The sequence below is a fragment of the Vicia villosa genome, linkage group LG7 (assembly GCF_029867415.1).
Source record: "Vicia villosa cultivar HV-30 ecotype Madison, WI linkage group LG7, Vvil1.0, whole genome shotgun sequence".
Taxonomy (NCBI): domain Eukaryota; kingdom Viridiplantae; phylum Streptophyta; class Magnoliopsida; order Fabales; family Fabaceae; genus Vicia; species Vicia villosa.
The window spans coordinates 100,307,095-100,335,022 of record NC_081186.1 but is presented as its reverse complement, the minus strand read 5'-3'; the positions used below and the strand labels follow the sequence as shown (position 1 = coordinate 100,335,022).

Genomic DNA, 27,928 nt, shown 5'->3' with positions numbered 1-27,928 from the left:
TCTATTTTTTGTTTCATTATAATAATTTTTATATTATTTTATGCTATTATTTTATGTTTAATATTCCACTTTTGTCTAATTTAATTTTTACATATTAAATAGAAAATTGTTGTCAAAATACGACGAGTTTTATTGTTATTTGATAGTGTATGAATGTCTAAATACAAAATTATGTTGTCATCTATATGTGTATGTATGACTCAATAAAATATTTATGAAAAACCGAACCGAACCAAACCGCATTAGTTTGGTTTGGTTTGGTTCGGATTTTTTTTAAAAGCCAATCGAACCAAACCAAACCGCACTATTTTTTCTCTTGCGGTTCGGATAATTTTTTTCGTCAAAACCGCCCAAACCGCACCGCGAACACCCCTAATTCTGATACTGTTTCTTTTTATTTTTTTTTATTTTTATTTTTTTTGAGGTAAGAGCTCCTGTACATACTTTATTTATTTATGAGATATGAACACACAATGAGGGAGAAACAGGACGCTAACATGGTTAGAATATTTAATTTCTCATCTCATTAGTACGAAATAATTGATTTTAAATTTAATTTCCTTTTTAATAAGAATTATGGGGTTGTGATGATAATGAATGAGTTAAGATTTATTTTTGCATTTCTTGTTTTCATATTTTATAACTATTAAACATTTTCGCATCGCAAATTATTAGCATATGGCAGTCAATCATGCAACTTTATAACTAATTATAATATCATAATATAATAAAAAAATAGTATAAAAATAGATTATTTTTATGAATTAAATTATTATTTTTTTATCAATTATAAAAATTATAACAAATGAAATGTCAGTAACAAAAAATGAAGTACAATCTGGATTTACTAAACAGTCCTTTTCCGCTGTGGCTAAGCTAGTATATAGCGAGTTTCATTTCTAGTCTTCTACTAGTGCTCTGCAGTGTGGTAATATAAAAATATAGTGAGTGAGATTCATATTCAGACGGAGACGAGACACTATAGTGAATGTGATTGATCAATCAACTAAACGAAGAAGAAAAAATGGAGGTGGAGTTAGAGCCTCGCGTGAAGCCTCTTCAATTCAAGGTCAAAGCCATGTCCAGAGAATCTCCCTCTCAGAAGGCTCTCAACGTTCTCGACTCCGACCTCCGTTCTCACTGGTCCACCGCCACCAACACCAAGGAGTGGATTCTACTCGAACTCAATGTTCGTTCCTTACTCTCTCTCATTTTCGTTCTCGCTTGTTTTTTGAATTTGCTTAGGTTTTTTCGAGTGTTCGTGCTGAAATTTTAGTAATTGATTTTAATTTTGTAAAATCAAGTTCAATTGAGTTTCTGGAACTGTAATTTTAGGTATTTTGCTAGTGTTGATAGAGTGATGAAGTTGAGAACGATGAGATTGCTGTAATATTTATGATATTAAGCTGAAACATTATAGTCAAATTTAAATTAACTGAGAGAGGATTCTAATTGAATTTTGAGAAGTTAATCATTTTTCAATTTAGTTATGTTTATTTTGCAAGTGTTGATTGATAGAGTGATGAAGTTGAGAAGGTTGAATTTGCTGTGGTAAGTATGATAATAGGATTGATATCATGCTGAAATATGATAATCAAATTTAAACTGATTGAGAGAGTATTCTCGTTGGATTTATCGAGTATATCGTTTTTGTTTTAATTATAGTTATTTTACTAGTGTCGATTGAGTGTTGAAGTTGAGATATCATGCCGAAATATGACAATCGGATCGGGTTTTAATAAACTGAGGCATTCTGAATGGATTTTCTGGAATATAATCATGCTGAGTTATATTTAATGAACTGAGAAAAACTATAGGATTTTTGCAAGTGTCAACAACATAGTGGGGTGAAGTCAAAAAGAGTTTATCATACCATGCCGGATTAATATGATTAATTAAATAGTAGTTATTTATTTAATTGTATTTGTGTTGTTTTCTTTATTGTAGGAGCCCTGCTTGTTGTCGCATATACGGGTTTACAACAAGTCTGTGCTCGAGTGGGAAATTGCAGTGGGTTTACGGTACAAGGTTAGTGACTGATAGTTTGTTAAATTAATTACCACTGCCAATTGATACAATTCTTCTCATGTGTAGTTTATAGATTAATAAAACTTCGGGACCATCTTTGGCTTCCTGTCAATGCTTTATAAGGGGAGGGGGGGGGGGGGGGGGGGGGGGGGGGGGGGATTAAATAAAGATTAGCAAATAATTGATTGTGAAAAATAATTACACTTGATGTGCATGCCATTTTCTTATCTACACTGTTCAGTAATTTCTTTTGTTTTTAATAAAATTGCATTATTAATGTCAATATATGCTCCAACAATATTTTTTTTTGTTGCAAATGATTCTATTGATTATTTTCTCTCTTTTATTAGATATGCCATGTTTATGCTTTTAATTATGCCTTTTCCAAGTTGGATAATATCGTGGTACATGTTTTACTGGTTCTTCTTTGCTTTCTAGCCAGAGACATTTCAAAAAGTTCGCCCACGTTGTGAAGCGCCCAGACGTGACATGACCTACCCTACAAATTACACTCCATGTCAATACGTGAGAATATCTTGTTTGCGAGGAAATCCCATTGCTATTTTCTTTGTTCAGGTATACCATTATTTCTTTTTCATATTTACTCTTCATCATTTGTTATTGTTCTGAAGTTAAATTCTATAGTAACTGTAATGTTAGAATATGTTAAATAAGATAGTAAGTAATGTTAGAACATGTTAAATAAGATAATAAGACACTGATGATTTTTAAAGCATCAAGCTTCTTGATCTGAGTTTAAATGCTGTCGTGTAAATTTAAAGAATTGTGAGAGTTCCAGACTCATAATGGATTTTTGCAATGTGATTGGTATGATTTCTTGCTCCGTTTAGAATTAATTCTACCCACTTCAGAATTAATTTTATCAACCATCATTGTGTTACCCTCAAGTCTTTTAATAAATATAACATTTTGATTACCTCCCAGAAATGGTTTCACGTTTACTTATATTTCATGATTTCTTTCCATTTATAATCTCAGTATAATAAGTCTAGTATTAGTTAAATAGGAATTAGCGATGATATGTCGATGCAATGCAACAAACAATCCAAAATATTTTCACTTATGTTAAAATCAACTTTACTCATCATAGAGTAATTGATTTTGAACACCTAAAATATTATCCAAATGAAATCTAAAAAGGAATATCTCTAAGTCTTACCAAAAGATCCTCCCCGAATCTAATGTGGGACCACTTTCCTAACTTATATGAATTCAGTTGTGTAAAAGAGAGTATTCTTAACAAATGGATTTCCTAAGGCTTGAGTGAGATAGGGTGATGATCAGGTTGTAACTCCACCACTCTGGTGTTTACCGCTAAGGTATCCAATCGAAGTAGGTTTTGTAAACACCAAGTTCCCTCGACCAAAATCTACTTTTTCTTGGTCTGGACTGAACTTCCTAGCTTGCTAAGCTGAATTGGCAGTTTCTCATTTTCAAGTAAGGAAAGTGTTTTCATGGCATATTGCGTTGCACTTTCTCTGTGCTCATGAGTATCTTCTCTTTGTGAAATTTCTTTTACTTTTTAACATAAAAATTCGGTTTCATACTTTCATAAAATGATAAAAAGAATATAGTTGGGCTGAAGGAGACTCTATATATGGCAAAGTGCCATCACATTTGAAGAAAATCAATGCAAAGCTGCACTTAAATTCTCTGATGATTCAAAATTGATGCACACCTAAAATTCCATGATCATTTTATTGAAAATACCACATATTATATCCTGCCTCAGAACTAGAAACATCTTAGACAATAAAACTTCTCATGAAATACATTTTGACTAATTTTTGGACTGTTTGCTACTCCAAAGCACTTGAAATGATTCTTCTGTTGCTCTGATCTTGGACAGCTCGCATTGTTTAGTTTTATATGACTTTTGTTTCTCTGTCTTTGTTTTAGTTCCCTTTATCTATTTCAAGTATTCCTTATCCTCCATTTTTTAGTTTTCTCTTTCTATTTCTGATACAATTTCTTTTATATAAAAACAGTGTTCCAAGTGTCGTCATCTGTCATTTCTAAGGTTGTTTTTACCATCTTCTCTTGCAGCTAATAGGAGTTTCTGTGGCTGGTCTTGAAGCCGAATTTCAACCAGTTGTTAATTACTTGCTACCGCACATTCTATCACATAAACAGGATCCTCATGATATGCATCTCCAGGTTGATTACATTTAGCTTTCTTCAACGTGCTTATACTGTAATTTATTTCTGTTATTATTATTTGGGTTTCATTTCGGATGTTTTATTTGTAGTTGCTGCAAGACATGACAAACCGGTTACTAGTATTCCTTCCTCAACTTGAGGTAAACATGTTTAGTCTGGTTAATTTATTCATAATTCTACCTTTCCAATTTTTTTTATTCCATTCAGCATTTTATATAAAACTGCAGACAGACCTTGCAAGCTTTCCAGATGATCCTGAATCTAGCCTACGATTTCTTGCCATGCTAGCGGGTCCTTTTTATCCCATTCTTCATGTTGCGAATGGAAGGTTTGTTTGCTTTTTATATCCTCTTCATATCCAATTATTTGTCACCAGCAGGAAGTTTTATTTAGTTTGGATTTGTTTTTGTTAATTATAATTCCTAATATTTGTTTGCTATTCTTGACTAATGACATGTACGTTCATTACTTTTAGCAATGAAATATTCTGTTACATACAAACACAACGAGTATATGTGTTGGTTCATGTTGTCTTTGTTTTTGTATGTTTTAAACTAGATTTGGGGTCATTGTTTAGATGTAGAAATGGTGATTCTTGAATAGTTTCTCACCAAAAATGTTTCTAAAGTTCATGTAATATTTATTGACCATTATTCTAAAATTATATTGTCAATAGCGGTCTGGGGTGGCGTGATTGTGGTGGGTGGATGCAGATAGTGCACGGACTCCCCCACATGCGGCGGTGCAAACCAGACTAAAGGTGCAGCTGTTTTGGCCGCCATTGCATCCCTAAATTGCGTTTAGTTTCGCGCTTGGAACTCAGCGACAAGAACAGACCGCAGAAGTTTAGGTGAAACCTCTAAAAGTGGTCTTAGTTGTAATGCTTTAATTGATAATATGGCTTATAGTAGAGCCCAATGGTATCAATTATCCATGCAGTTGGTTCTGACTAGCAAGATATTGCTTGGTATAGGTTCATTGTGGAAAATAATAATTGATGTTTTTCAGGAAAGACTTGGTAAACTCAATGGATCTGTAAACTACTATGTATGGGTCAGTAGATTTGCAAAAGAGAAAAATAAGGAAGAGATAGATAGCAGAAAATAGGGAGAGAATTTTTATGGATGGGACCTAGACCTAGCAAAAAAATCTTTTAAAAATAGGCGAGACGCGGAAAGAAAGAGTGGGCATTTTCCGTTTTTCTCATGTTGCCTTTCTCCGTACTGCACTTCCTTTTTTGTTTCCCCTTTCCCGCATCCACTTACTGCATTTGCTTTTGCATTGCACTATGAGCTGCATGATAGTGAGGTGCAATTAGATTGCCATAAATGAGTATTTAAGAACTGGTAACTAGAGGTGCCTAAAGGGAGACATGAAGAGTAACTAGATAGAGTTAATATATGTTTTAACTTACCGGTTGACAGTTGAAGTTGCATAATTATAGACGGAAAATGTGGAATCCTGTTTGAACAACGTAAGTTATCCGTGACAATTATCAACTACATGTATTTAAATTCCAGTCACAGAATAAATTTGTCATTTGTTATTTTTAGTTTGTTTCTACTCATTCAAATAAGTGAGTTTTAGTAAATATTTTTTTTCTTTTTATATTCATCAAAACAACTCAGATTTCATCTTCTATTTTCCTTCTCTTTCATGTTACTCTCTTTCATGTTACTCTCTTCCATGTTTCTTTTGGCATCCATACAAACAGAAGCTTCGGAAGTACAAATCCAATTAGTGTGTTTGTATTCACGCGCGCATTGACCATTTTTCTATTCTGATTTGCTTTAGCACAAACTATTTGTGTATTTACAGGACAACTTCAAAGCATCCAGGCAATATCACCGACTCTGAAGTCTACAAAAGTAGTCAACTGTCACCAGCCCTAACTGTTTCCTCTAACTTTGAGGTATGCTTCTACAACCTTTTATTTTCTCTAATATATAATTGTATGTGTCTCCCCATAGCCTTTTAATGTTAGTTGGTCACATTGAAAAGCAAAATGCATTTACAGTATGTATTAATCTTGCTATTTTGATTTCTGAATCCCATCAATGTTTTTTGTACTTCTATTCATGTTAATCAAATTGAGGTTCATATTGTAATTTGGGGAAACTATTTTCCATATCGTGAATCAAATCTTATGAATTGTTAGATACATACTAAACAAGTGACCTAGCTAAATTATAAGCTGATATATATGAACCTTAAGAGTAATTCAAAATCCAAGTCATAAATCAAGTGACAAAGGAAAAGTGGTTGGCTATACAAAGTTGACAAAAAGTGGCTGACTACCCTCAGTTTAGATAGAGATTAATATAATGGATCGATATTCATCATGTTGAATCAAGATTCAAGATTTGTTTCAAGTCCCAAATAAGTACACACCAGGGACTCATATCCGTTGCGATCAGTTTTCTACAAAATCAAGATACCACCCACATGTATCATAATAACCGTGCTTCTATTTGCTTTCTAATACTTGACTTTTTCTATATGTATTGTTAAGTGTTTGTCTTTCTGTATAGCTCACCTCCTCCCTTATTTTCTTTAAACACAGCCAAGGAGATCACGAAGTGCATCATCTTTCAATTTGTCTGCATATCGTTCCATGGTTTTACGGCCAGATGCAATTTTTATGCTGCTGAGAAAGGCTTACAAAGATTGTGATCTGAGCTCTGTCTGTAGGATGGTATTATCACTCTCTTAATTATCTGTATATTTAAACTCAATCTTATTTTAAACTTTTATTTACTGGGTAAATGTCTATCTTTGTCTTTATGCATTTGACAATATGTGTTTAATCTATCCTTATGTGTTTAATCTATCCTTATGTGTTGTATGTTTCCTTTATTCCAGGCATCTAGAATCATGCAGAAACTCATTGATCCTGAGCAAAATGTGTCATCCCCTCAAAATGAACTTACTGACCCTTTGGAGGAAAAAGCTAAGTTGGAACTTACTAGTCCTTGCACTTTAGTTGATTACTCAAACCTCTTTGGCGAGGAGTTCACAATGCCAGATGAGCATTGGGATTGCAGCTATCTTAACGTATTGGATATTGGGGCCGTGGAAGAAGGGATCTTACATGTTCTTTATTCTTGTGCAGCTCAGGTTTGTACCAAATTAAATGTTATATAATTCCCCTGTGTCAATTTTAATGTCAATGTTTGCAGCCTTTTATGTACATTGTTTAACACTCTGCAGTTTGCAGCCTGTTCTTTGTAGCAAGATGGCTGAGAGAATTTCAGAATTTTGGGCGGCTCTGCCGCTTGTACAAGCTCTGCTGCCAGGTTGAGTTTTATTACTAAATTGCTCATGGGTTCAGTAACAGGGTCACAGCACAGCATAATGAAGTCACTGTGTGCATCATTATGAAATACTAATAATTTTTGTAATTGAGTTGTCCATCCTAACTCCTTAAGAAAATCATAGTGTTTGCAAATCACTCATTCTGTTCCAAAATAACTATCGCTTTAAAATAAAAAAAATGTTCCAAAATAAGTGTCGTTTTACTTTTCCAATGTGGTTGGCATTAATAATTTTTTTCAAACTCTACCTCTAAATGAATATTTTTTTCTCTACTTTTAAGTGATTATATCCCTCTATACATTTATGTCCTACTTTCAAGCCAGTATATCACTATACATTTATGACAATGGCTAAGAACCAATAGTTAATAGAGATTATTTTGTAAAACTGCTATGTTTTTTAGTTTATTTATAACTTCCCTTGATATGTATGGAAAAAAAACATAGGACGGCAGTTATTTTGAAATGGAGGGAGTAAAAAGAAGCATTGATTGCCACGGTTCTAGTGCTGTATGCTTATCATCATGCATGGGAATGCCATGTTAGTGTAAGTTGATCTTGGAAATGGAGGAGAGAAGGTAGGGGGGTTTTTCTTTCCATTTTTTTTGGGAGTAAAGGGTGAGTGGCGAGGCCGAGATGTTGGAGGTCTATAAATTTTGCATTGCATTTAAAATATCGATGTGAAATTCAAATGGAGCTCTAAGTAGTGAAAAGGCAAGTGCGATGCATATTTGTTATTTTCAAAACACCAAGTGCAAAGGCAAGGGCGATCCATTAATATTAGGGCAACATCAAGTTTCTGTTGTTTGGCATTGTGATATAGACGATCTCGTTAGTGAAAGTAAGAGATTTGTGCTCATTCTGAATTTAGTTTTTCATATGTAAATTATACTTTCGTAAATCAGTTGTGCGAACATTGAGTTTCATTTGTTTTACATTTCGACGTCGAGAATCACATGTGAGAGTGAGGGATTTTTGTTCATTTGAATAAAGTGCTCTAAAAATGGAATTATGATTGAGTAGTTGTCAGTTCCATTCATTTCGTATCTTGTTCAAACAATGTAGTTCTTAATCAGGGAATTTGATTATTTTCCTATAAATTTTTATTTTACTTTCATGAAGGAACAAGTATCTAGCTAGATCTTCACTTTTCTTATCAGTAAAATTGTGTCCTGCCATTATTTCGTAGATCAAAACCATATTATTTGATGTTTGGTTTTTGCTTTGTTGGATTTTTTTATAGCTTTACGCCCATTGTTGAGCAATTCTTTTGATGTTGTGGACAACTCGTTTTCTCAGTGGAATCAACCTATTGTACAACAGGCCTTATCTCAGGTTATATTTGAAAATCTTTCATAGACCCGCCTAACTAGATGTTTCTAATGCGTTCCTTTTGATTTATTAAAACACGATTTTCCTGCTTGTGTTTCATGTGTGCAGATTGTTGTTACAGCCACATCAGCGACCCATCGCTCCCTTCTTCATGCTTGTGCTGGTTATCTATCTTCGTATTCACCATCTCACGTTAGTTAACCGGCTATTTCTTAACTTTAAATAGGAATGTCAACTTATTTATTTTATGTTACGTTATGCTTGATTTGTAATCCGCATATTTGTATCACATCTTATGTCAACTGGGTTTGTAGCTGATTTGGCCATAAATTTTGTGTAGGCTAGGGCTGCTTGTGTGCTGATTGATCTATGCTCTGGCGTACTAGCACCATGGATTACTCAAGTGATTGCAAAGGTATGCTAGAACTTGATTCATATCTTAAGATATTCTATCAATGTTTCGTCCCTGATAGTGTTTTTCGAATATTACGTTTTTATCAAGATCACCACCATTATCATCTCCATCATAATACTTGCATGTTTTATTTGGTGCTTCCTCAAAATAAGTTACCCGTTGTTCTTACATATTTTCTACTGGTTTTTCCTTATGAAATACATTGTTGATTGTTCAGCCTCATGGTGAATGTGAGGCGTGCTAGTGATCATTGGACCAATTTTGGCAATTTCTTTAATAGTTTTGTAAGAAGAAGGGTAACTTATGAGGCGGCATGAAATCTAAGATACTATATGGTTTTGGTAGAACTGTAGGATTGCAATGCTCATTTTGTTAGGATGGCTTCTTTTTGGCTTAGCATCTGGTAGTTAATATGAATCTATGTTGGGTTTCTATTTGGGGTTGAAGTATACTGTCTATTTAAGTGTGATTTGTCAACATACTTGGCTCCATTGGCATGTTGGGTTTCTATTTGGGTTGGAAGCATACATGTTTTATTTGCTCCTTTGGTGTTTTCACTTTTCTTTACTTTGTTTTATTTTTGAGGATCCCATACTTTGCTCCTTTGGCTACTATGCTTTTACTTAAAGTTCTTTTATATCAAAATTGACGTAGAAAGCAGATTGCCTTGAATGCACTTATACCTAGTCATTAATTATTATTCAAACATTGTCTGCTTTGTCATCTGTGGGCTTAATTTGAACAGGTTGATCTTGCTATGGAGCTTTTGGAGGATCTTTTTGGTATAATCCAGGTTCTTTTATTTCTCTTGCTCATATTTTGTGTTGGACAAGGGTGAAAAGAGAGAAATGGTAAAATCCATGTGGTTTTTTCTTGACAACATGAAATCCATGTATTAAGCTTCTAGATACTATTCACATGCTTCCTAACACATCCACTCAAAGTGAGTGGCAATGTCTTTAGATAAAATTTTCACTCTAATGAAATGTCAAGTTATCCCTGCATTTAAGGCAATGTCCAATGTAGCTTGACAACTTTTTGAATTAATGTTCGTGATTACTTGCCATTTTATAACAAGGGCATTAGAATAAATTGGGTAGGGAGCATAAGAATATCACAATTTTTCTTGTTACTATGTTTATGTTTACATGATCGTTGTTAACTTGTATACAATAAACTTTGTATTTACACTATTTCTTACATACTTTCTGTCATCATGCATTTGATGAATACTACTAATTTTTATTTATGCTCTGCATGTTCGACCACATTGCTCACGGGTATTGATAATATGTAATTTTCAGACATTGATCTTTGTGCACTGCACATTTCCCTTGCGTTGTGTCTTTGTTGACTGATTTGTTTGTCTAAAATTTTCCTAGTTGCTGATTATTCTTAATTCTTCCTTGTCTATCAGGATGCTCACAATTCACTCATTCGTGCTCGCTCTGCTTTGAAGTATATTGTGCTAGCTCTTTCTGGGCATGTGGATGACATATTGGGAAAATATAAGGTACTAATTTACTCCATACAAGAGTAATAACTACTGCTTTCTCTCTTCCTTTTTTTATTCTCCTTGTAATAATGTTGATTTGTTCTCTAAATTGAAGTGTCTAATCAATGCAGAACTTAAGCTATAGTAGACGGGAAGGGAATAATTTGTCATCTCATACACTTTTAGTTGAGAGCAAATGAATGGTTTATATCTTTCTCAACCTATACATGAAAGCACTTTGGGCCAGCCATGTGGACAGAGAATAGGGCCATATAGTATCTTTGCTTGAAATTGAACTTTTTTATTTTAAAAAATGGGGGAACAAGGATCTAACTAACTACCACATGGTAATAGAGACTATGATACCATGTCACGAAACTATTAATCGAAAAGCTTACGCTGTTGCGGGAAAGTACATGAATGTTTGTATATTCATTTTTTAATCCCTTAAATAGCCCCTCATGCAAGAACCCATGTAACTTTGTTCTTAAAAGGGAATCTTTGAAACAATTATGTCTTATATCCTTTAAACGGAAGAGTACTGCTTCGACTAATGGACCTCCTGAAAGGGGTCTTAATCCTACTTGAACACTTCTGGTGTGTTGGTAGTTATATGTTTTCGCTTACTAGTTCTCTCGTACTTTTTGGAGAGAATAGATAATAGAGTACTAATAAAGTAGTAGTTTATATTCTGTCAATATTTTTCTATTATTTTAAGTTTCCCTTAAGATAGTATTGCTGAGCTGTCAGTTTGTTACTATTCTCTCTCCTTATATATAGAGAGCACTCCCTTGTATTATAATTCATGAAATACAATGAGAGTTTACATCATTCTTTCAATTCTCTCACTTCTAACCGACTCTATCATGGTATCTTGAGCTCTTTTTTTTTTTCTCTCTCCTTTTTTTTTCTCGATCCATGGAGCCTCTATTTCCGTCTTCTCAGGTGAAGCTTTCTCACCTTATCTCTGTGAAACTAGACGACAAAAATTTCAAACAATGGAAGCAACAGATCGACGGCGTTGTTCGCGGTCACCGTCTTCAACGTTTTGTTACTGTTCCGGTCATTCCGCCGCCGTCTCCTTCAGATCCTGCATCTCACAATGCGTTTCTTGAATGGGAGCAACAAGATGCTCTGATTTGCACCTGGCTTCTCTCCACCATCTCCGATCCTCTGCTCCCAAAGCTTGTTGAGTGTAAACACGCGTGGCAAGTTTGGACGGAGGTTCACCGTTATTTCAACACTCTTCTCTCCACGAAAGCGCGTCAACTACGCTCGGAGCTTCGTCATCTTCAGAAAGGCACGATGACAATTGAGGAGCTCATGGTTCGCACACGTGAGATCAGTGAATCTCTCGTTTCGATTGGGGATCCTGTTCCTCTTCGTAACCTAATTGAAATTGTACTTGATTCGCTTCCTGAGGAGTATGACTCCATTGTCGCCGCCGTTAACAGTAAGGAGGAATTGAATTCGCTAGATGAATTGGAGTCGTCTCTTCTAGCTCATGAGTCGCGTCTGGAGAAACATCGGAAAGCAGTGGTTACGGAGCCGGCGACGGTAAATCTTACTCAAGCAGCACCACCGTCTGCGCCGGTCGCCACTGATCAGTCTGTTTCTGACGTGACCCTTCCTCAAGGAACGAGTCACGTGACGGCTAATGCTGAGAATCATTCCTATGGTTCAAGAGGTGGTCGTTCTGGCCGTGGAGGCGGTCGTTTTGGTCGCGGTGGAGGACGTTTTGGCAAAACGTCGTGTCAGATTTGTCACAAGGCTGGACATGATGCTTCAGTCTGCTACTATCGTTATTCCAATTCAAGTGGTGCTGGTTATCCACAACAGAGAGCTTCCTTCAATCCTTTTCTTGTAGCTCCTCGTGCTGTGTATCCTGTGCAGTTTGCTTATCCCTCTCCTAGAGCTGCTACTCCCAGATCCACTGCACCACAAGCTTTCTTTGCAGGTACTGAAGCTAGCTTCAACAATCAGTGGTGGTATCCTGATTCAGGAGCTTCTCATCATGTTACTCCTGATGCCTCTAATGTGTCTGATTCTGCTTCTTGGCCTGGTACTGAACAAGTGTTCATGGGGAATGGCCAAGGTTTGTCCATAAATTCTGTTGGTTCTATGTCTTTTTCTTCACCACACAAACCTAACCTATCCCTTACACTTAGCAATCTCTTACTTGTCCCTCACATTACCAAAAATCTAATGAGTGTGAGCAAGTTTGCTCAGGATAATAATGTGTTTTTTGAATTTCACCCTAAGTTCTGTGTTGTCAAATCCCAGGCTTCTTCTGAAGTGTTACTTCATGGTCTTGTTGGAGCTGATGGCCTCTACAAGTTTTCCAATCCAGCTGCTTCTCAACTGTCCAAGTTCAAGCCCAGTCTTCATACTTGTAGTACTAGCTATAGTTCACCTAGTTCCTTTGCTATAAGCAAGTGTAATAGCTCTATTAATTCACACTGTAATACAGCCACAAGCAATTGTAACAATTCAAATTGTGTATCACACTGTCTGTCCAATCTTATGCCACATTGTAATGACTTTTTCAATATTAATAATACTAGTATTTCATCCAATTCTTCTCTAAATTCTGCTACTGCTAGTACTGCATTGTCTTCTTCACACTCTAATAGCCCAAATTCTATAGCCAATAATAAGTATGTTCTTTGGCATACTAGATTAGGCCATCCCAATCACCACGCTCTTGTTGAGGTTTTCAAACTGTGTCATCTTTCCATTCCTGCTAAGCCTCCTACAGATATGTGTCAAGCTTGTTGTGTTGGTAAATCTCACAGGTTACCTTCCTCATTATCCACCACAGTTTATACTCATCCTTTTGAGTTGGTTGTCTGTGATCTTTGGGGGCCTGCTCCCATGAAATCTTCTAGTGGTTATACTTATTTCCTCACCTGTGTAGATGCCTACTCTAGGTTTGTTTGGGTCTTTCCTCTCAAGCTTAAATCTGACACCATACTTCAGTTCATTCAGTTTAAGAAAATGGTGGAACTGCAATTCAATTATCCCATTAAATGTGTTCAAACTGATGGGGGAGGAGAGTTTAGGCCTCTCACCAAGTATCTCACTGAGTTAGGTATCATTCATAGACTTGTCCCCATACACATCACCAAAATGGCCTTGTTGAACGCAAGCATAGGCATATTGTTGAGACTGGTTTGACTCTTCTTGCCCAATCCACTCTACCTTTAAAATTCTGGGATCATGCTTTTGTCACAGCTGCCTATCTCATCAATAGACTCCCCAGCCCTACCCTTTCCAATCATTCCCCTTACTTCAAACTTCTCAACAAACCACCTGATTACTCTAACCTTAAAGTCTTTGGCTGTGCTTGTTATCCCTTTTTGCGTCCCTATAATACTCATAAGCTTGCCTATAGGTCTCAACAATGTATCTTTCTTGGCTATTCCACAACACATAAAGGTTACAAATGTCTTGCTTCAGATGGTCACATCTACATCTCTAAGGATGTTGTGTTCCATGAATCTCTCTTTCCTTACTCAACCTTATTTCCCACTTCCCCCCAATCATCTTCTTCTGGTCCCAGTTCTAGTGTCCAGTCTGTCCCTCCTATATCCTTCTCTACTGCCGACAATCATTCAGCTTCTCCATCACCTTCATTACCTCCATCCCTCTCTCACTCTACTTCTTCTGCTAGTTCTAATTCTACTCCCAGTTCTGTCCCTGCAAATTTGCAGCATTCTGCTTTCTCCAATCAACCCTCTCTTACATCAAGGCAGCAGTCTCCCTCCCCAATACCACAACCTATCACTGCTGTCCCTTTCTCACCCTCTCAATTTGATTCCCCAGCCTTTATTCATACTGACCCAGCTGAGGTCAGCACCATATCACCTTCATCCTCTCCAAATCTCTCACCTTCAGTTGCCCCTAATACTAGTTCTCTTCCAAATCCTACTGTACCTTTTGTTCACCCTCAAAATGTGCACCCTATGCAAACTAGAGCTAAAAGAGGTATCACTCTTCCTAGACTTCACCCTACCCTTCTTTTAACCCACATGGAACCAACTTCTGTTGCTCAGGCCTTGGCTGCTCCTCACTGGTTTCAGGCAATGAAAGAAGAATATCAGGCACTGATGAGAAATCAGACCTGGACATTGGTGAAAGCTACTGAATGCAGAAATCCTATTGGCTGTAAGTGGGTTTTCAGAACTAAGGAAAATCCTGATGGATCCATTAGCAGGTACAAGGCTAGATTAGTGGCTAAAGGGTTCCATCAAAAGGCTGGAACTGATTTCCAAGAGACCTTCTCACCAGTCATCAAACCAGTTACTGTTAGAATTGTGTTAACTATTGCTGTCAGTAACAAGTGGACCATACAACAAATAGATGTTAACAATGCCTTCCTCAATGGCACTCTTGAAGAGGAGGTATTTATGCACCAGCCTCCTGGCTTTGAAGTAGCTGACAAGTCACTGGTTTGCAAATTAAATAGGGCTATTTATGGTTTAAAACAGGCTCCTAGGGCCTGGTTTGACAAACTTAAGAGTGCTCTATCTCAACTTGGGTTTAAGGCTAGCAGGTGTGATCCTAGTCTCTTTCTACTGAGTCAAGGGAAGCTTCAGATTATGATTCTAGTGTATGTTGATGATATAATCATCACAGGCAATTCTGTTCCTTTTATCACAACCTTAATCAAGCTACTTAATGACAGATTCTCACTGAAACAGTTGGGACAGCTTGATTACTTCTTGGGCATTGAAGTGTCTCATCTTCCCAATGGCTCACTGCTCCTATCTCAGACCAAATATATCACTGACCTACTGTCTAAATTGAATATGGTAAATGCTAATGGCATGCCTACTCCCATGGTTTCTAGTAGCAAGCTGTCCAAAGTGGGCTCAGCTGCTGTGGAAGATCCCACTCAGTTCAGATCTGTTGTTGGTGCCTTACAATATGCTACTCTTACTAGGCCTGAGATTTCTTTTTCTGTCAACAAGGTTTGTCAGTTCTTGTCCAACCCTTTAGAGGATCATTGGAAGGCTGTCAAGAGAATCTTAAGGTACCTAAGTGGCACTCTTCATCATGGTTTGCTCATCCAACCTGCTTCTGTTCAGCAGCCTATGCAATTGTTAGGTTTCTGTGATGCTGATTGGGCATCAGACCCTGATGATAGGAGGTCCACCTCTGGGGCCTGTATCTATCTTGGTCCTAATGTTGTGTCATGGTGGTCAAGGAAGCAGCCACTTGTAGCTAGATCCAGTGCTGAAGCAGAGTATCGTAGCATGGCTCAGTTAGCTGCTGAGCTCGTTTGGATTCAATCCTTACTCAAAGAACTTAACTGTCCATCTCAGGTTCCTAGAATTCTGTGTGACAACTTGAGCACTGTCACCCTTGCCCACAATCCTGTTCTCCACAACAGGACTAAGCATATGGAGCTTGACATTTTCTTTTTGCGAGAGAAAGTCCTCAGCAAGCACCTATCTGTTGCACATGTTCCAGCTCAAGACCAATGGGCTGACATACTAACCAAACCTTTGTCTGCTGCTAAGTTTGTTCCTCTGCGTGCCAAGCTGCGTGTGCTACACAAGACTGATCTCACAAGCCCACCAGCAGTTTCTAAGGGGGACTAATAGAGTACTAATAAAGTAGTAGTTTATATTCTGTCAATATTTTTCTATTATTTTAAGTTTCCCTTAAGATAGTATTGCTGAGCTGTCAGTTTGTTACTATTCTCTCTCCTTATATATAGAGAGCACTCCCTTGTATTATAATTCATGAAATACAATGAGAGTTTACATCATTCTTTCAATTCTCTCACTTCTAACCGACTCTATCAATAGATGAGTTTCTTCGTCAAAAGATTTTAGTTTAAATCTTTGTTCTACAGTTATAATTACATAGTCAGTTTTGTGGAATAAACATCCATCTGGTTTGTATAACTCTTTTAGGGATATATTGGTATATCCCAATTATCTAATTCTTGATTAGTGCCTTCTGATTTTTTTTTTTAAAGTCTTTGTTTAAAAAAAGTTTGAAATTGGTGTTCAGTGAGTGATAAAGAAGGTTGTTATCACTTAAATGAAAGAGAGGAGGAGGAAAACGAACAAAGCGTGATTACACATACACATATATAGAACAATAGTTTATATTACGAAATGTGGTTGAGCCTAACCCATCCCTACAAAACCGGCTAGTAGGGTAAGGATTGCCCTCACTTATAAGTACATGTTCAGACCATATATTGTCCGAAGTGAGACTCTTAACACATATTCGATGTGGGACTCTTAACAGTTTAAATAGAGGCCATCTCGCTACCCCAGTTTTAAGGTCGCGGTTCCGTGCTGCTCTATGGGATGCTGACAACTACGGTTTTATTCCATAGATAATTTCCCCATTCTTTGTAATAAAATACGTGGTTTCAACAGATATATAAGGAGATTTGTTATTCCATTTTATTAACTACAGTGCACTTTGATTCTGCAAAGGGCCTTTCAAGTAGTTTTTCTTAGAATAAATTAAGTTGTGTAAGGAGTTTATATATCTTATTGGTCAAAAAATATTTGTCTTTTTATATTTCATTATGTTCATGTTGTATCCTTATCAATATGCAGGAGATCAAATGATTCAGCTCTTCATTTGTTAAGATGGCACCTTTAATTTTTCCAAAAAAACTAAGAAGTGAGTCAAATAATGTTCTTTTTTTTAATGTGCCTTTACAGGAAGTTAAACACAGAATCCTCTTTCTTGTGGAGATGCTGGAGCCTTTTCTTGATCCTGCTATTGCTGTATCAAAAAGCAAAATAGCTTTTGGGGATCTATCTTCTTCATTCCCCGAAAAGCAGGAGCACAATTGCATGATTGCTCTAAATATCATTCGTGCTGCAGTACAAAAGCCGGCTGTTCTGCCTTCTTTGGAATCAGAATGGAGACATGGGTCTGTTGCTCCTAGGTAATGCACGGTGTCACATATCTGAGCTACATTATTTGTTTTTTGGGATCATTATGCAGTTTTTCTTTCATTTGTATATGTAATGAAGTACTAACTATATGTTGTTGATCTTTCTCTTTCTAACTGGACCAAGAATGAATCATATTATAGTTAAATATTCGATGCCAAAACATGACAATTTGGATCCTTATTTGATTATTATAAATTAATGTTAAATGGTGACTTTAAACTAGTATTGCACGTTGCTTGTCCATTCATCTGGTAAAACATGACAATTTGCCAGAACCTAGCTAGATTTCTTTTGTTTTACACTTCTTACTTTTTTTTCTTCTGTAGTGTTCTTCTCTCGATACTGGAACCACACATGTTACTGCCACCTGATGTTGATCTTTGCAAGTCTGTTTTAAGACCAACTGAAAATGAAGCTGCATCTGTTTCACTTCTGTCTTCTGGGGTTAATGGAGGAAGTACTTCTTCCAAGTTCAATAATCAAGATGAGTCTGATGGCAAAATGGAGGTACCAGAAACAGCAGGAAGATCTGATTTTGTTGAAGACCGTAATCTACTTTTTGCTCCACCAGAATTGCAGGGTATTTCATTGAGAAGCAATTCTAATGTTCCTAACCATAATAGCTCTGATTCTCGCGATGCGGATGTGAGATTGGAATCCAAACACGTGGTGGATAAACATTCCACCCATTGTTTTTTATCTAATGTTCTCAGAGATTCCGGCCTTGGTTTTGAATACTTCAACCTGCAGGCAGATTATTTTCAACTTTTAAACCATCATGACTGTGAGCTCCGTGCTTCTGAGTTTAGGCGCTTGGCTTTAGATTTGCATTCTCAGAATGAAATCACTGTTGAAACTCATGATGCTGCTATTGATGCTTTTTTGTTGGCAGCAGAATGCCATGTAAACCCATATTTTATGTTTTCTATTGGAGCCTCTTCAAAACTTCCAGACCTTTTGAACGTAAAGGAAGGTAAAACCGAGCAGTCTCATGCTAATGTGGATGCAAAAGGGGCTTTTGGAAAAAATAAACCTAACTTAGAAACAATAGCGCATATAGAGAGAAAAAGAGATAAACTAGTTTTTCATATTCTGCTTGAGGCTGCAGAGTTAGATAGGAAGTATCATTTAAGAGTATCTGATGGGGGAAGTGGTTCTTATTATGCTGAGGGTTTTGATGAACAGGTTATCAAGATGTCTTCTCACGATGAGCAACACGCAGATGCTTTAACCTTAGTTCGCCAAAACCAAGCTCTACTCTGTAACTTTTTGATCAAACGTTTGCAGAAAGACCAAATTTCAATGCATGAAATTCTCCTGCAAAGCCTTGTGTATTTTTTGCACACTGGCACTAAACTATTTTGCTCTCCAGAAAGTGTGATTGATATCATTCTAAAATATGCTGAAGACTTGAACAAGATGCTGGCATCTTTTCATCATGAGCCGAAGGAAGGTAATTTGCATTTGGCAGAAGAAAGAGCACGTGGGGTAGAGCGACGTTGGTTACTGTTACAACAATTGGTTATTGCTTCAAGCAATGGAGGTGAAGAGGAAAATTTTGGAACTAGCATCCAAAGTGGTTACCTCTGTGGAAATTTAATTCCCCCTTCAGCATGGATGCATAGAATTTCTCATTTTTCTTGTTCTGTATACCCTTTGGTTCGATTTCTAGGGTGGATGGCAGTATCTCGTAATGCCAAACAATATATGAAAGACCAAATTTTCCTTGCATCTGATCTGTCTCAACTGACATATTTACTTTCCATTTTTGCTGACGATCTTGCTGTTGTTGATAATGTGATCAATATAAAGTATGAAGAGGTTAAGATTGAAGATTCACAGGTTGAACATAGTTCCTCTGCCAAGAAAGAATTTGAGCGAGGCAACCAATATCATGAAGAACAATCTTTTTATGCAGTCTACCCTGAACTCTGGAAGTTCTTTCCAAATATGAAAGGGAAGTTTGAATCTTTTGGAGAAGCCATTCTAGAGGCTGTTGGTTTGCAGCTAAGATCGGTATCTTCCACTCTTGTGCCTGATGTTTTGTGTTGGCTTTCCGAGCTGTGTTCATGGCCATTTTCTTTCACTTCTCCGATTGGTAATGATAATTTGAAAGGTTATAATGCAAAGAATGCCAGAACAATAATCCTTTATATACTTGAAGCTATTATTGTTGAGCACATGGAAGCCGTGGTTCCTGAGACACCTAAGTTGGTGCATGTGCTTGTGTCACTTTCAAGTTCTTCATACTGTGATGTGCCATTTCTTGATTCTGTGTTACGTTTGTTGAAACCAATTATTTCTTATTCATTGTCCAAGGTCTCTCATGATGAAAGGTTATTGGAAGTTGATTCCTGTCTGAACTTTGAGGAATTATGCTTTAGTGTTCTATTAAGTAAAATCAAACAGAAAGATGAAGAATACAATGTAGCACTGGGTATTTTTATTTTGGCTTCAATTTTCCCTGACTTATCTATTCAATTTAGAAGGGACTTTTTGCAGTCTTTATTAAGTTTGGCGAACTTTGCTGATTCAGAGCCAACAGCTTCTCTCTTTGATTATCTCAGTGCATTTCAATGTGTTATGGATAATTGCAGATTACTATTAGTGAATGCATTAACATCATTTGGTGTTATTCCTCTTCAGTTGCCCCCTTTTCCCCGTGAGAATGTTGATGGGCTTTCTGATGATGAGATACCAAATCCATGGTTTCTTAGTGATATATGCCACCATTCATTTGAGAATGATGCCCATAATGTAGAACACAACAATAACAATTCTGCTGCTGATGATGATCATTGTCATTTTCCTTCTAAAGATTTAGAAGGGTTTTCTAAAGACATAGAGGTTCTCATATCTGAACTTACTCCAGCTATTGAACGCTGTTGGAATCTTCATCATCAGATAAGCAGAAAACTGACAATATCATCAGCAGAGTGTTTTGTCTTCTCAAAATGTTTGACATCGGTTTCTCCAAAATTTCATAAATTTGAAGATGATGATGATCAAGTTTCTTCACCGGCTAAATCATCTGACTTGTTTTCTCTTCATTGGAGAATTGGTGTTCAAGGCCTCTCTGAATTGATTACCGTCCTCCAAGAAAGCAGTTGCTGGGAAGTTTCTTGTATGATGCTTGATTGTCTACTTGGAATACCGTATAGCTTTTCCCTGGATAATGTGGTAGGCATTATATGTTCTTCCATAAAGAAAGTTGCCTGCAGTGCACCTAAAATCTCTTGGCGTTTGCGTAGCGATAAATGGCTGTCTTATTTGACTGCCAGAGGCATCTATAACAATCGAGAAAGCGAGGTTCCTCTCACAGATCTATTTTGTACATTCCTAGGACATGCAGAACCTGAACAACGTATTATAGCAGTTAAACATTTGGGAAGACTTCTTGGTCAGTGTATGAATGGTGAAAGAGCATCGATAAATTTTAGAATTTGCACCGACTTTGTTCCAAATAAGTTAGTTTTATCTGTTCCTGATTATGTTCTATCTCAGCTGGTTTCAAATACTTGGGATGAGGTTGTTGTGCTGGCATCATCTGATACATCATTACAAATAAGGGTTCATGCAACGATTCTTCTTTCAAATTATATACCATTTGCTGAGCGCCATCATTTACAATCTCTTCTTATAGCAGCTGATAGCATTTGTTGTTTGCGTAGTGCACAACCATCACATGATGGTTCTCTCCGTCAACTTTCATTGGCAGTTATCGCTTATGCCTGTCTTTGTTCACCATCCGAGGATATTTCTTTGATTCCTCAAACTGTATGGGAAAATATTGAAACTTTAGCATCAACAAAATATGGTATACATCTTCATCCTCGTCATATCTGTATGAAATGGTCATATTATAACTTTGGAGTGTGCTCTGCACGCTGTTGACTTTAAAATTTGGTTTCTATTTCTTTTCTAGATGGAAATCTTGGAGACCTCGAAAAGAGAACTTGTCAAGTTCTATGTAGATTGAGAAACGGAGATGAGGCCAAAGAGGTATCTTTTACAATGAAACTAGTCACTCCTGCCAATTAAGATAAACCATATATTACTGTTTTTTGCTTGTTCTTATCCCATAACAAATTTCAAAATTATGCTTGTGTAAGGCCCTTAAAGAAGTACTTTCTTCAAATTCTTCAAAGCAGCATGATCCAGATTTTGCTATCACGCGTGAATCTGTGCTCCAGGTAATATACTTAAAACTATCTCATCATCTTTTTTAATTTGTGGAAACCCAAATATTGTTTGTATTGAAGTCTGATATATTTTGACCTCTTATAAAAAATATTTATAAGAGGAGAGGAAGAAATTAATATGAGTAGTAGGCGGTTATTTATTTTTATTAGCAGTTACTGCTTTTTTATAAGGATTTATTTGATATGCACCGACAATATAAAGATATTTTACACTGTCAAGTAACGACAGCAGTTAGATTTTTAAAAATGTTCGACTTTTATTTTAATCTCCTTAAAAGTAATCCATATGAATGGTTATGATGAACTGCCACTATAAAACTTTTTACATTGATAGTGCATAGCAGTTAAATTCTTTTTTTAATTAATAATTAGTAGTAGTTATGTGTGGTGTGAATAAAATAAGGAGACAGCAGGTTAGAGGGTTATCCTGAAAATATTTGAGTGGTTAATTGGAAAGCGAGAGACCCAAGGCTCTTGAAATCTTGTTATCTGCGTAACATTTCAATTCTGCAAGTGTGTTTGTACTCTGTACTTAGTCTCTGTTTGAGATCTTTTCTCGAGTGAATATGCAATGAACTTCTAATCTTATTAAGTAAATACATTCTTGATACCATGCAGCATATTTGTAATCACATAGCTCTATTTTGTGTCTGATGCCAACATCAGGTCACATGTGAACCTATGTGAATGGCTTCTAATTAATTTATTGACATGCAATCTTTGTGCCCTGCCTAGGAATGTAGACACCCAAGTAAATAGACACACTTCTTTTCTTTGTGTTTGGTTGATCATGATGTGTTTTTGTCTATTTGTATTTGCAGCTCTTATGCATTCTAAAGTTCAAGAAAAATGATATCATTTTTCTTTCTTCTTTACTTTAATTATGGGGTTTCACACTTAATATATTGCCAGACCTGCTTAAGTTACCAGGTCTGCCAAAAGCATATGCTGGTAGCTGAAGGGCCGGGAATGCTTTTATATTTAACAGTGACTGTCTTATCTTTGTCTTGTTACAATAACAGAACAGCCTCAAAAATTTAAATCAAAACCTTCCTCTTCCAGTTTATGAATACTTAGTTTGGTTTGTTTCATATATGACCATCCTGTGAAACATTACTGGCTTTCCCTTGTCAGACATTTTACTTGGTCATCATTGTCATATCATCTGTGACATTTTATTTCATCTTTTTTAACATAATTTTTTTGCAATAGGTCCTTGGCAACTTGACAGCGGTTCACTCATACTTTGATGTATTCTCAACAAAAATTAACCAAGATGATAAGGTATGAGAAGTCACTAACCCTAATAATTCATTATTTTTAAATCTAATCAGATTTGTTACATATATTTGAATAATTTCTAGGAGCTAGAGGAGGCTAAGTTGGAACTAGACATCATACAGAAGGAACATGCATTACCAAGACAAATGGAGGATTCCAAAGACTGGAATCCAATTCCAAGTCTACCCTGTAAGTTCTTTCTGCTCTATGAAAAATGAAGTTTTTTGCAACTAAGGCAAAAGTTTCGTAGCTATTTTGGGGTCATGTGGAAACATTTTACAATATTTAGTTTCGGAGAGTCTCCCACCACCCTTCTTCCAGTTTACATATTTTAGAAAATGTGAACTTCACAGCCAGCGGAAAGGATGTTTCAAGGCTTCAGCAGATCAGAGAATGCATTCGTACCATGTAAGTGATTATAAATTTCCCCTTTTCTACTTGGTAGTGAATGCTAATTGTTACCTTCATACACTTACAGCATTTGTATGTCCGTAGGTATGAAGTGTTTGAAATCTTGTGGCTAAAGTATTTTAAATTTTGTTTTACTTGTGTGTTATCAGAGAAAAGTCCAAACTTAAAGAAGATATCCTAGCCCGTAGGCAAAAGAAACTACTTATGAGACATGATCGTCAAAAAATTTTGGAAGAAGCAGCTTTACGGGAAGCACAAATTCTGCAAGAACTTGATAGGTATTAGCTCCTTGCTGAGAAATTTTCTGCCTGTTTCTAGTTGTATTTATTTTTTGCATTGGCAAACTGAGCATTGTCCAATAAATAAATAGGGAGAGAATGGCTGAAATGGAGAAAGAGATGGAAAGACAAAAGTTATTAGAAATAGAGCGTGCTAAAACAAGGGAACTGCGTCACAATCTAGATATGGAGAAAGAGAAACAAGCACAGGTAATCACACTTAAAACAGGAATTTCTTCTCAATTGTGTTATAATTCTATTGATCTCAAAAACCTAACTAAACTACTAATTTAGTTCTAGGTGTTGCACTACTAGTATTAGCTTGGCTCATTGAGACTTGCCAAACTTGTGTTCAAATGCTAGTATGCTACCAGTCAAACTGAATGCAGTTCCATGCATAATTGAACCAAGGAGTTCCTGATAAAAATTTATGGCAATTGATCATTGGAAGTTACAAAACATTTTCACAATTTCTAAGCTTGAATAACTGCTTTTTAAATTGCTTCAGAGAGTTGATTCTAAATTTATAATCAGTAATAACTAACAATTTCCTCCGGAGAGACAAGATAGATGCATTTTTCATTAGATGCGGTGTCACTTGAAAAGAGTGAAAGATTTCTAAAATCCCTCGAAGAGTTCCTTAGCATGATCGAATATATAAAACATGATTTTCAACTTTCTAACTACAGGAATCTAGGGAAATGGGAAAAAAATTCAAATAAAATTTTAATTATTAACTGCAAATGTGCAGTCCCAAAAGTGGATGTTTTTCAGAATAGAAGATACTTTCCAACAATTTTATTAGAGAATATGCCATTGCTTAACCAATAATGCTGAAGAAGTAAAACAAAGCTAGATGATACTACTAACTTTAAGCCACATAGAGGATAATCTGTATCAATATCTTAGCAGCCCGCAGAAGTGGGCACCTGATCTGCAATAAACCGAGTGGGTTGCTCTATATATAAACTCCCACGAATCATAATGAGAGGGATTTGTTGATATCAAGTTAATGAAGAGATCAGCGACAGGTAGCAATGATAGCAACAATTTGTGCCATTGTATGATACATTTATCGGTTCAATCTATCACTTTGGAATGTGGAGTCGGTCTAGCAATCATTACAATCCAATCCACTTGGCGGTCTTTAAAGAGGGTGTAGCATTCTTGCATTTTTGACATATGCCATACACTCTGGCCTCTGCTATTTCCACAAGCTTCTTTACAAAGAGCGTTGCTGAAGGGAAAAAATGGAGAATCTTTAAGAAATAGTTTTTTTTAGTTTTTCTGCTTTGCAGCTTTTGAAATATCTCTACATTTAATACATTTTATATGCAGAGGGAACTCCAGCGTGAAATAGAGCAAGCAGAATCAGGAATCCGGCCTTCTCGGCGTGACTTTCCTTCCTCGACTCACAACAGGTAAGCTGTTAATTAGTTCCTTTAATGAATCTTTAAAGAAAAGTTATCCTTGCCCTGAATGTTCTGGTTACATCTTGCAATTCTCTTGGAAAAGATAGATGTTATTTCATCATTTACTTTATTTTTGGTTTACACTGTTTTGTGGGTTTCTCATCTTGTAGTCGACCTAGGGATAGATTTCGGGAAAGAGATAACGGAAGATCTGGTAATGAAGGGAGCATTAGAGCTGGCACTGGAAGCTTACAGCCTGAAATTCCTTCCACCAATTCATCAATGGCAGCCTCACAAACTATAGTTCTTTCTGGCTCACGGACATTTTCAGGCCAGATGCCAACTATCTTACAGTCGCGTGACCGCCAGGATGACAGTGGCAGCATATACGAAGAGAATATTGATGGAAGCAAGGATTCCGGGGATACCGGCAGCATGGGAGATCCTGAATTGGCATCAGCATTTGATGGCCCATCTGGTGGATATGGATCCCAAAGGCATAGTTTAAGGGGAAGCAAGTCAAGGCAGCTTGGGGAACGTAGAGACAGAGAGAACAGACGTGAAGGGAAGTGGGAAAGAAAACACTGATATCTATTGATGGCCACTGCTATACACTTCGACTATATCGTGTATATATACATGTATACAAGCATCAAGAATTGTAGCTCTATTACTGGAGAAAAGCTTGGAAAATTCTTTGCAGAACTATGGAGATTTTGTCTCTTTGGGTCTGCTACTTGTTGAACAGTGTTGTAACTTTTTATGGATAATTAGACTAATGCTAGGGAACTGTAACAATAATTCTACAATACTGTGGATGATTGTCCAATAGATGATTCACATGGCTGCATAAAGGATGAAACGACAGCCTTTCAACTATAATAACTAAAGTGATATTGCTTAATCATTAATCTTTCCCTAATGCTTGTAATCATAGGAATTTGATTTTGACACGGCTTGTTTGATAACTTATCATATATCTATTATTATTTCACCAATTCACATTTTATTGAGAAACATATTAAAAGATAAAAACTAATCCGGGTAGATAGGTTTAAAAAAATCTCTACGGCAGATAAGGTTTTCATGCTTGATATTTAGAATTAAATAATTTTATTTAAAAGTATAAAATCACGAGATTAATTGATTGTTTGAATCAAATTATGACACTGTTAGTCGAATTAAAATGACTCTGTCTTTAGAAAAATACAAACTTAGGACAATGTTTTTGTTCAAGATATATGCACAAAGTTTTTGGAAATGCATATCTGAAATAATGATCTTCAAATGTACACAAAAGTGTTTTTTAGATATGCATAATTGGATATACTTCATAAAAGTTTCGTAGATGCATATTCGGATAAATAGTTTACAGTAAAGGAGTGACTACTTGATTATTAAAATTGTCATTGGATACGCAAACCTATATTATTTTCAATCCACAATCCACATTTTATTTTAGCAGGGAAAAAACTAATCACTATGCAACAAGACACAGTGACACACATCCTATAAAAAAAAACTATCAAGAACACATCGAGAAGAGAATTTAACCTACCAAACCCCAGCTATATCTAACACCCCATATTTTTTACTATTTCCCAAAATACTCAGACACATTTTATTTTAGTAGGGAAAAAACTAGTCACACATCCTATAATTTTTAGAACACATCATAATAAAAAAAACGATCCAGAATACATCGAGAAGAGAATTTAACCTACCAAACTCCAGCTATATCTAACAACCCCGTATTTTTTATTATTTCCCAAAATACTCATAGACAAATTTGAATTAAAAGTGAAAATGAAATTTCTGGTAATTCTTGAGAAATTTTCGGGCCAAATTTTTGGTAGTTTTTTAATTTTATTGGAATTTTCAAAATTTTTGATAAAACTCATACATTTTGAATTTTTTTATAAGAATACAAGAATTTTTTATCCAAAATTTCTGGTAAAAACTACAAAATTTCTGATAAAAAATACAAGAATTTTTATCGGAAATTTAGATAAAAACTCATGCAAGTAATGGTTTTTTACATAAAATTTAAAAAATTTATGGTATTTATTCAAAAAATTGGTGTAGTTTTGAAATTTTCGATATTTACTCATACTTTATAAAATCAGTAACTTTTGACATGAGTATAACGGTAAAAGCACGCAATATATGGGGTGTCGGGTATAACTCGGGGTTTGCATTTATATCCTCCATCAAGAAGTATGTACAATTTTTAAGTATGATAGATCTTCAACTTGTTACCATTGTTGACACATACTAGTTAGAACCCTTGAGCACATTTTTCAACAATGTAGTTTTATAATTTAGTACTATCCTTTTTAAAATTCTATATGTATGTCGTTACATGTTTAAAATTGTATACAATTTTTATTATTATACATGTTTTTTATGTATATAATTTTCCAACAATTTTTCATATTAATTCATAAGTTATTTAAAATTATATTAAAAACGTAGTACCAAAAATTTGGCCTGTTACTGAAAATTTCTGGTCATTTGGGGGTGATCTATGTCCTATAATCTCATTATATTAAATTATATAACAAATAGTTTGGTGATTTGAATGTGATCTATATCCTATAATCTCATTATATTAAATTATATAACAGAAAATTTGGTTATTTGA

General features: G+C 35.8%; 1 protein-coding gene across 3 annotated transcripts; it reads left to right on the top strand.

Moving 5' to 3' along the window:
* The first annotated feature begins 901 nt into the window (after positions 1 to 901).
* LOC131616155 (uncharacterized) lies at positions 902 to 26,201 on the top strand. Of its 3 annotated transcripts, XM_058887412.1 has the most exons (26): positions 904 to 1,189; positions 1,948 to 2,028; positions 2,467 to 2,604; positions 4,096 to 4,206; positions 4,299 to 4,349; positions 4,437 to 4,537; positions 6,028 to 6,121; positions 6,773 to 6,904; positions 7,072 to 7,326; positions 7,427 to 7,505; positions 8,767 to 8,858; positions 8,964 to 9,047; positions 9,196 to 9,270; positions 10,016 to 10,063; positions 10,688 to 10,783; positions 17,461 to 17,690; positions 18,027 to 21,517; positions 21,626 to 21,702; positions 21,813 to 21,893; positions 23,115 to 23,186; positions 23,267 to 23,372; positions 23,537 to 23,591; positions 23,744 to 23,872; positions 23,965 to 24,082; positions 25,211 to 25,293; positions 25,455 to 26,201. In XM_058887412.1, exons 1-26 carry the CDS (start codon positions 1,025 to 1,027, stop codon positions 25,870 to 25,872), a joined length of 6,462 nt encoding a protein of 2,153 aa, XP_058743395.1. In that variant the 5' UTR covers positions 904 to 1,024; the 3' UTR covers positions 25,873 to 26,201. The 3 variants fall into 3 exon arrangements, 2 of the variants coding, with proteins under 2 accessions (XP_058743395.1, XP_058743396.1); XR_009288016.1 differs by lacking the exons at positions 25,211 to 25,293; positions 25,455 to 26,201 and having other exon boundaries at positions 902 to 1,189; positions 23,473 to 23,591; XM_058887413.1 differs by lacking the exons at positions 904 to 1,189; positions 1,948 to 2,028; positions 2,467 to 2,604; ... (3 more) ...; positions 6,028 to 6,121; positions 6,773 to 6,904 and having other exon boundaries at positions 7,089 to 7,326; positions 7,420 to 7,505.
* The last annotated feature ends 1,727 nt before the right edge of the window (positions 26,202 to 27,928 follow it).